Source organism: Megalops cyprinoides, chromosome 20 (genome assembly GCF_013368585.1).
Source record: "Megalops cyprinoides isolate fMegCyp1 chromosome 20, fMegCyp1.pri, whole genome shotgun sequence".
Lineage (NCBI taxonomy): Eukaryota > Metazoa > Chordata > Actinopteri > Elopiformes > Megalopidae > Megalops > Megalops cyprinoides.
In genome coordinates, this window is record NC_050602.1 from 10,595,628 (window position 1) to 10,605,899 (window position 10,272).

General features: G+C 42.4%; 1 protein-coding gene across 1 annotated transcript; it reads right to left on the bottom strand.

The window, feature by feature from the left end:
* Window positions 1–308: 308 nt before the first annotated feature.
* Window positions 309–2,558, bottom strand: camk2n1a (calcium/calmodulin-dependent protein kinase II inhibitor 1a). The gene is made up of 2 exons (XM_036554488.1): window positions 2,053–2,558; window positions 309–1,142 (listed from the first exon to the last, which is right to left on the bottom strand). Exons 1-2 carry the CDS (start codon window positions 2,540–2,542, stop codon window positions 1,072–1,074), a joined length of 561 nt encoding a protein of 186 aa, XP_036410381.1. The 5' UTR covers window positions 2,543–2,558; the 3' UTR covers window positions 309–1,071.
* Between the last annotated feature and the right edge of the window lie 7,714 nt (window positions 2,559–10,272).

Below are 10,272 nucleotides of genomic sequence, written 5' to 3' on the forward strand. Positions count from 1 at the left end.
TGGCACCGTAGCGAAAGTTCATGCAAAGAGATGGAGAAGAAATTCAACTTTTATTTGCGTAAGACGAAAACATAAATAATCGTATAATCAAAATAAATAATAACAATAACAAAATAGTTTCCCATCAGTCTTTTTTCGTGAATATATTATTAATATATTTAAATTATGACCATCCCTGCTGGCTTTGGGAAATGTCTTCCGATATTTATAACTATTAATATGGAACAGATATGCGCAGGTGACCATACATGAAGGCGCCGACCTGTGTCAACTCAAGGGGGGGGGGGGGGGGGGGGGGGGTTGTAAGGGTGGGGGTGGGGGCAATAATAAGCTGCTTCCATTTAAAATAATTTAGTTTGTGTATTTGTTTGAAACGGACCGTCCCGAAGCTAGAAAAGAGAATATATAATATTTATATAGGCTATAAACAATGCACCATTCTTACGTAGATTTTCCATAATTACATACATTGGGTCTTTTTATTTATAGGATTTTAATATCTAGTTGGTCTGTTTGAAAGATAGCTCTAGCAGCAATCGGAATGCATTCTACGTTTGATCAGTGCTGAACGGAACAGCTCCTTTGAATACGGCGTTGCCGATTGTGTTTTCAATGTAAAAAGCGTGTTTTGGGGAAAGATGGTCTTCGAGCTTTACTGTACAGCTATAGAAACAAGAGCTTAAAATGCAATTCAGCTTCCAGTTGTTGATGTTTTGTGGCTTGTAAGCGCTTTTTTGGAAGAAGATGGTGATGAAATAATGGCAAGTTCATCCATTGCTATACATCGGCAGAGGTTGAAAGACGGAGCTGCACGGTTCAGCCATCTCCGCGTCTTCCTGCGCAGCAGTAGTTTAAATCGGGTTTCGTTTGGAGAATTGCCAGCAACCCCAAAATAAATCTCGGTCTTTCCATCTCTTCTGCTTTCTCGCTTCTCATCTCTCTCTTTCTTTCCCCATCTTCGTCATCGCTCCGTACCTTCTCTTTCTCCTTACAATCCTCGTACACATGCACAGCCGACAAGTGCTTCAAACCGGTGATTAAAATAAAAAGTCAGCAAGGCATCGTTCACGTTTAAACGCCAGGTGACGATTTGTCCGTCATTCCCTTCAGAACCTCGTCTATCCGGTCGTCTTCAATGACCACTGCAGAAAAAAAGAGGGAAAACGTGTTATACCTTCGAATATGCTGATTTAAGATTATTTAAACAATCTATCGTTTCATTTGGATGCTGGGGACGGATTTCACAAAATGTCCTAGGTGACAGACAACCGTTTGAAGAGACATACACATGTTCGCTTGACGCACATAGAATTTGTAGTGTTTGCATTAAAGGTTTGACTAATCCGTGACCATTACATATTTTGCATGGAGCAACGCGTTTATAAAGGTTACACGTAAAAATATACCCTGCACATTATGCAAGTACCACCACTATCCAAAACAACATATCTCTCACTTGGCCCAGTACTCCAGCTAGGGTATTGTTGATCTGTCGCCTAAGTTTATGCACCTTACTGGAGAAAAACAGACTCGACTGTAGAGAAAACCAACACTACGCTCGACGTTGTCCTTTCTGTGTGTTTCGGGGGTTAAAAATTACATTTCAAATGGCTTGTTTCCTCCGGTTTAAGAAAAATAGCAACCACACGTATTACGCTAAAACTCAAACTAATTACTATTCTGCGACAGTTCCACTGGTTGCCTTGCGCAGACAACGCTAACATTTTTTCGTACGGTGACCAAGACTCTTCTCCCAGTTCAAATGTTCATGATTCCAAAGACAGTATAAAATGCGTTTACAACAACGTTACACTGTTGACAGCCTACTCAGAAGTTAATGTTCTGTGTAATGTCAAGGGCAGTTGCCATCAGCTTTGTTCGTCAGCCCATTTATGGAACGCATCGCGTTCGTGTCAACATCTCTGATTCCTAAATGTTTTAACGCTGTGTTGAATTTAATGAGCAACATCATTACGGTAATTGTCACTGACACGTGCACGCGTGTTTGTTGTGAAATAACCAGCGATGGCATATTTGTGTTCCGGTGCTTACCTCGCTTAGCTCTGCCAATTTGTCCAAGTTTGGGGGGTCTTTTTGCTTGCGACGCCCCGAAGAACGAATTAGTGTCTTGCAGCCCACAGCTGAACGACATTTGACTGACTTCGCTGTCTGCTCCATATCCGCTCATTTTCCCCTCATTGTATGGCAGGACCTCGGACATTATGGCACAGAGAGAGAGCGGGTCGTGCGACGAAAAATAGGGTTGAATAGGAGGAGATGAGCAATAAATCGCAGATCTCCGCAAATAATTGCACTTCTCACGCGATCCTCTTGAAATCCTCTCACGGTAAATGTAACGGGCAGTCTTCTTTTGCAGCCAGCTTCGCAAGATGCAGAGCCCGAGCAGGTAGCGCCGTGATGGGCAATGAGGTGACGGTCGAGAGAGGAGCGTTGTGTTCGCGTGTGCGTTCGGAGAAGTCTGATGAGGAAAGTGGGAGATCCCGGGATCATAAAGGAAACCCAGGCGGAACAGTGAAGTCATCCATCCGGGTTTGAAGTGTGTGTGTGCGTGTGTGTGTTTCTGTGTGTGTGTTTGTGTGGGTGGGTGGGTGGGTGTGCGTGTGTATGGAGGATTCGAAATGCTAAGAAAGTAGAAAGAGTGACATCAACAGGCGAGCGGTGTAACTGACCGAAAGTACCAAGAAAAACGAGAAGCTGCTGAATTAATGTAGGTTCACGTTCTGGTGAACACCTGAAATGAAGCGGCAGGGCGGATATTGTTTTCAGAAGTTGGTGGGTATTATTTTATTTACTGGTGCCCTTATGCAGGCGGCTTGCAGGGGTATTGAGCATTATACAGAGTTGAATGAACGAAAAATCACGGGTAAAATAGGCCTACGTGTTACCGTTATGAACCACATACTCTATATCCTGTTACAACAGCTTATTTGATAACAGAATGCGGTAACTAACAATGTTTTATTCATGACAAGCATTTATGAATTTTACTGGAGCGTAGAAAATGGATGTCTTACTAAACGTAGACCTACATTTAAACTGCAACATGAGACAGGCGGTGGTAGGTTTGGGATTGAGTCAGTTTTGGACTGAGTCGAGCCCACACATGTTTAAACTTCTACTTTAGGTAATTTTTTTCTGGGCTGTTTGCCTCCACACAAAATCCACTGTAAATACTGTGTAAATTGTTGACCTGGAAGTGTCTTGAAGCGAAACTAAAATCATACGCTTCTGCTTGATAAAGAGGCGATGGATAAGACACATAGCTCTGTTTGAACAAAGGCAGCTGCTGTTCTGAAATGTAACTATACACATATGGTTTGTCTATTTGGACAGGCATACTAAGGGATTTCTCTTCGTTTCCCCAATCCCCCTCTTCTATTTAAACAATAGCCTACTTCGTATCTCTGGACAGCTAAACGTTATTTAATTGTTGCTACGCTGTGTTTAACAGTAGGTGCCTCTCGCAGGCATTGAGCCTACATTTTTTCTAACTTCAGTTCTAGAAGATTCCCGAAAGACAGCCAGAATGATCCCTCCGGGGGTTGGTTACTGTGCATATAACGGCAAATCGTAGAGAGAGGGCTTCAACTGGCATAAGATAATAATAAATAAATACAATCTAGTTACCAGCAGCAGAGACCGCAGTGATAAGTAGCTGTTTGTTAATTAGCCTTCAAAGAACAAATATTTACAATAACGTATCTGAAAGTTACATATTAGCCAGCATGTGACATAAGTAGGTGTTCCGAGTGTTTGCTGCAGGGAATACGTAGATGGACACGTTACACGCATTAGGAAATAGCCTATGTATGAACAGAGACATTACTTAAATTTTTACACTATATGCTGAATGCTACTTTCTCGGAGCTCTTAAACCGTCGTTGCTCAGCACTCCGAGTTCAATAGTCTCAACAGAAGGCTTATTTGAAACCTGGAACAGTTGGCTTTTCTGTGATGTGCACAATTATGGGAGCGCTCATCAATGTCATTGTTATCCTAAACTCCACCTAAGAAACCAGCTATTAAAATAAAATTTTATGACTAAATAATCAAAGAAAGTGGAAACTTAATCAGACTTAATCAAACAAAATAGTTTTTTGCCTGTGAAGGTATAGTTATTTCAATCGGATGATGTGTTAAAGACATGTATATTAGATGAATGGGGGCAATATAAATATTAAGTAAGTTTCATACTATTAATGTTATATTAATATTAAAATATTAAGTAAATTCATATTCAGCACCAAGGCCAGCGTTCAATGCAGTCTATCGCAGACTTAATGCAGCTGTTGAACGGTTTTGCTCAAATGTCCTTAATACTCATTGGCAATAACCCTCTGAAAATCGTGTTTACGTTTTAGAAAGTGAATATTGTAACCAAACAAAACACAGATAAAAATAGCTCTTGAGGTCCTTGTTGGGTCTTGAATTAAGAATGTATGTAATTCACTATCTTTGTAGCCTTCTCTCAAAAGCAGTAGCTGAGAGACCAGCCCTATACATGCACACAAATATACATCCGTAGTTACTGTTAAATGATGTATTGCTTGGCTAAAACTATACAAACATACTTATCTTCTTGCTACAGACAAACAAAGTCATCTTTTTTCCCCAAAAGATCCTTCCAGAAGTTTATCTGTTATACAAGTGCACTGGGCATTTTGGCCTAAGATACCCTCATTTTGGCCACATTAGTATGGCAGTAAATCCTGGATGGCCTATCACTTTTTTTGTGTCCAGGTCTGTAATAACAACAGCAATAACTGCGCCACAACCTGCTTAGCGCTGTTGCGCAATAACTCCAATATCTGCTGTAACACTTTGCTGGACAAGAAAATAAATGGGAAAATCTGGCAAGCAAAGAACAGCTGCTTTACTAACTGGAATTAATATTCTGTTGGACGACTACGGGGGTAGGGAGATGACGGAAGCACTCCTTAAAGGGAACTGCGGGGGACTGTCTTGCTCTTCTGCTGTGAGTTGACATGATCACGCTGCCTGTCTGTCAGGTTTTACTGTATGTCCTTGTTGCAGTCCACTCCTAGCATCTGCTGTGAACATAGACGTGCATGGAATGCCTCTGAACAACTCAAGTCCTTATTTGTCTATGGATTTATAAAAATAAATTATTAAAATGTGTTTATTTTTACTCCTTATTTATGTGTATGACCTTGAAGCATGCATGTCCACTCTTCCACGCAGTGCAAACAGGCTGTCAAAACAGGCTTCTCTGGATCAGGTTGAGGCCACTTTTATGCTATTGAGCTTTCAGTTTATCACACAGCTTTTACTTCAGTGTACACGCAAACTAATTCCCGGACCCCCAAGTAAAGTGTAGTCAAATTCGGTGAATCGAACTTTCTCTTCACGTCACGTCACATTGAGCACGACTGTCAATGTCCCACGTCCTCTTCCTGATGGACCTGCTACAGCCAGGCTAGAAGTACAGCAATGCAGGCCCCGCCAGGAGATGGGGGTGCAGTCAGACGTTGCTTTGAGAGTGCGCGGAGACCTGATTCTGTCACCGAGCGCATGGCATTAAGGAGATGGCACAAGCGTGGCTCCGACAGAGCGGCTTTCACGGTCACGCCGAAAACGCTCAGAGAAGATTTGCGTCAAGTGGGACACCTCCACGGGGTTGCCGTCGGTCAGGGGCGGAGCTTGGACCACGTGACTTGAGTCTCTCGGGACAACTTGACGCTCTGCTCCTATGCTCTTTGTGTACTCCAGCTATCTCCTTATGCTTTATGATTGGTATCAAGTGATTGGGCTCTCTGAACCGTGGTCTCCAGAATCAGCAACCCTCCTCCCCCTCCGGTCCGTGACATAAGGTGACCTAGTTAGTAGCCGGAGAGTTCTTCATTAGGGTAAACGAAGAAACCCAAAACCCTGTCGAAAAAAGACACTTCCCTGAATGCAGCTCTCTGATCACTCAGTCGCATTCCTGACTTACAGAATGTAGAGTGGAATATTCAAGAATGGAATTTCATAGGTATCATGAAACATATTAAGTTTATTATTTTTTACCAGACTTCCCTTTTAAACAACACTCTACCAGCATTCTTTTACAAGACATTAAAATATAAATGATAAACAGAAAAAAAAGCATTACAACAAATGTATGGTTTTCATATCCTACTTGCATGAAAATCAACCATGTTAGATGGGTTTTCGTCATATTCATACCAAATGTTGTTTTTTTGTCTGTATATATGTTACATAATTGGCAAGTGTGTTTAAGAACATCTGTTAATGTTGAAAGAGAGAGTGATTTGGCAGGGAGAGAGTTCTTGGCTCATTACAAAATGAATGGAACAGGAAGTGATAAATTTGGGAGGGGGGAGGGGAGTGTGAGAACAAGATGAGTAATGGGTGTGCAGCGTGTTAAACTGAGAACACAATTTCCAAATGATCTTAGACCCTGGAAAGCTGTATGCAATTTGTTATATTGTGTAATAAGCCAATAATTCACAACATGGCTCCATGTAGCACACGTATGGCAATGTGTTAGAAATATCATTTGAAAGGCCTGTCTGTAAAGCAAGGGACTCTTTATCTCTTCCTTTTTGTCTCTTTCTCTCTCTTCTCTTTCTTCTCTCCTTCTTTGTGCCTCTTTTTCCCTCCCCCTGTCTCTCTCTCTCTCTCTCTCTCCCCCCTCCTGCGGTGTAACCTCCCTCTGTGCTTCTCCTCTCTTCCCTTTCTCTGTTCTGTCTCTCCCCTGTTTGACAGGCAGCTGTTGTGTTGCCTGGCCCCTGATGAGGTGGCTGACTCGATCAATCCGGGTTCCTCTGACAAGGGCACCCGGCCTCAGAGCTCCGTCTCCGCGAGCCGTGCTTCCAATTACAAAGGCATCACCGGTGCTGACTCATCCGTGCTCCGCTGCCTCCGAGAAAAGTGGGTAGGCACGCCAAATAAGGAGGAGCCCTTCACCTGTATTGATCCCTAATGGCTGCTGTATGTGTGTGTGTGTGTGTGTGTCTGTGCGTGTGTGCATTTGTGTGTGTGTGTGTGTGTGTGTGTGCGTGTGTGCATTACCGTCTGAGATTAATTCCATTGTTTGTGTGGCACAGTTATTTGAGTAATCTTTTACAATCCTCTGCATTTGCCCAGGGGAAAAAAAATCAGCAATGTGGTGATGTGGTGTCATTTGGCAGGCGAGTTAAGGTAGCGAGCACAGTTGTGACATCATTTACTGAGTGGATGTCCCCCCACCCTCTCCACGGTTTTCTCCTTTGGGCTCTCGGTAAAAGGAGCATGTGTTTCGCTGCACAGACATAATCGAACCCGTCACCCGAACATCATCTGTCTGCCTCCACCTCCGCTAGGCTGAGCACACAGCTGCATTGTGGGACATTCCCTCGGTCTCTCTGCAGCTCGCTGGGCGAATCGCGGACAGTTGCTCCTCCTCTCTCCCAGCATACATGCCTCACCTGGTGCCTCCCACTGCTCCCCGCTGTCAGGCTCCTCTCTAAATTGGCTGTTAGTGATGAGCTACTGGTCCATCCCCACTGGATAGAAATCTTCCCTGCCTACAAAGTGTTTTTTTTCCTAAAGAAAAGATTTGAATTATCTGGATTTTAATTGGATTAGAACAGAAAATGAATGACAGATAATTTGATTTTGTGTTGGTGAGATCACTGACTAATTATTTGGATCAATATTCAAATTTTGACTAAGAAAAAAAGAAAAATCTAATCTTTAACACAGTTATTCATAATATGCATGAAGAATGAGGACCACACATAAAATAACAAAAGATTCACTGATATTATTCCTGCCTTGTGTCATTGTTTACACAGAAGCATCCTGGGTCTCATGCATTGCTTAGAGAAATTTGTACACAGATGTTTAAGTAGGCCCCTAGACAGGACACCAGTACATAATCGATTCGTTTTGGTGTCCACTGTGTGTTGGTAAACATTGGTAATCTGAACCATTTTAAATGGGTTGACTCACCTGGGCAGTAACCTATTGTGCTAAAGTATCACAACAGACACACCAGTTCCCTCGACAACATGGAAATGTACTCCTTAACAAAGCATCTATTCTCCAGTGTCCTTCTCTTTAAAATTGTCTTAACCAGTGTTGTCTTAACACTGGTTTTAAGTTTCACTCTTTACATTTTTTTTTTTTTTAAACATAATGATTTCCAAAATCCTGCTTCTAACCAGGCAGATGCTGAAGAACCCCATTGTAAATTGGACCCAAACTATAAAATATATACTGTTGTTTTTTTGAAAAGTATGATAATTTATTGTTTGTTTTAATTTTTTTTTTTTTTGTTGAAAGTGCTAAATACGCAGGGAGGTTCAACAAAATCCAAAGAATTGAAGTTAATTGTACCGGATAGTGAAGCACAGTGTCAGTGCCTTTCTGAGGACAACCTCAGCGGAGGGTTTCTCTGCTCACTGCGGGCGTTGTTGATAAATAAGAACGCCTTTGTCATTTGCGCTGTAGCCTAACTAGGTCACAAACGACACGTGTTTTCGGTGCCAGCTGGATACAAGTAATTGGCAGCGGCTGCCTGAGCTTTTTTCTAATTTATTTATTTTATCCTTCCTCCTTCTTCTTGTTCTTCAGACACTGCCTGGCACTTTGTTTTCAGATACCCGCGACTTTCAAAGAAGCTCCGATCGGTAACGACCGAGCGCTACAGCTACAGCGAGGCGCACTTACAGTAGCTGGCGGCTGGCGAAGTGCGAGGTAACAGCTGTCGCTCGGCGCGCCCCCGCCAAACAGCCTCCCGGGATTCGAACAGTATGCTAATAAGGCGTAGAACCGCAGGTGAAACATCGCCCGCCTGTCACACCGAATTACTTGTGCCGCGTCGGCAGCACAGTCATCTGCCTGAATGCAGCGTACTGACTTTGCTGTCCACTTGACAGGGGGACCTGTGTGGGACTGTAAGTTCATTTTACTGCAGTGCACCTTGGGAGACCAGTATGAAAAGGTGAACACCTTGTTTTCGCGAATTAAAAATGTTGAACGGGGCGTTTGTTGCCGTTACAGGTTAATACAAACACACGGAGAACCGACTCTCAGCCTGTTAGAAACTGCAGAGTTTGGCCTTCTTATGCAGAGAGACAAAAACTGTTTGAGGTCATTCTGTCCAAAGAAGTCCCATCCCTTCCTATGCTTTTGTAATAATATGAAAACACATTTTCAGAAAAAATAAATCTCACAAACCAAAAAGTAACAAAATAAGGATGCAACTAAAATACCAACATTCTCAGGTAACACTTGAAAACACAGTTCTCATTCATTTAAATGTACAGTATTTAAAATATATGTGAATTTGGTATTACTGACAGAAGTTAAAAACAGTCTGTTCCATGGGGTCAGGAGTATATACGGATTGGCATGGCCAGCAGTAGAAGCCTGTTATAGCTGGGACTGAAGCCATTACTGATTTTGTCTAGTGTTTTGGCAGCTGGCTTTTGCTTCTCTGGGACCAGAGATGAAACAGTGACCTAATGTAACCTCAATTTGACAGGAACAGGGTTATTTAATTCAAATGAATATTCAGGCCACTTTGTTTTCAAAAGCATATAAATGTTTTCTGTTTGTGTTAATTGACAAAGAAGGATTACTTCAGCTGTGCATAATTTTTGGCTGCTCAGATCAGATCAGAGCGAGATGTGAGACCGCAGTTTAGCTGAAAAGGCAAAGCTGGAGTTTCCTGGTCACATACTCCTGCCACTTCAGGGTTTGCAGGGTCCATCCTACCACCAAAATATTGTTGGTTCAATTCCTGATTAAGCCACACCTTACTGGTATGGTGTATTACCCACTGTGGCTCAGTTTAGCATTGAGCTGTGCAGTTAGCTGGTCTCTACTGTTGCTGCAGGGAGAAAGATTGAAGAACAGAACATTTTTATTTTGGCTTCTTGTTCAATAGGTTGAGAGTGGCCATTTACACACAACTAAACAAATTGCTCTGCAATTTGCAATATTTTTTGCAGCAATTTGCAATAGGGGCATATTTACTTGGATCTGAAGCTGTGAAGTGTTCTGCTGTAATTCTGGGGAATTAAAATAACCTTACTTGAAGAGCAGGGGCAATCTCTCTGCTTCAGATGCAGTCAGCCAGGGCTCTGTTTAAATTGGTCCTCCGAGTCCACCTGGTGGACAGTTCCTGAATAATTCTCAGCATTTCTCTACATTTAACATTTTCTCAGAAAAAAAAAAAATCAGGGATTTAATCCTGTCAGCTCTTCTGATTCGACCAAAGGCTAAAAGGGAGAGAAGGTG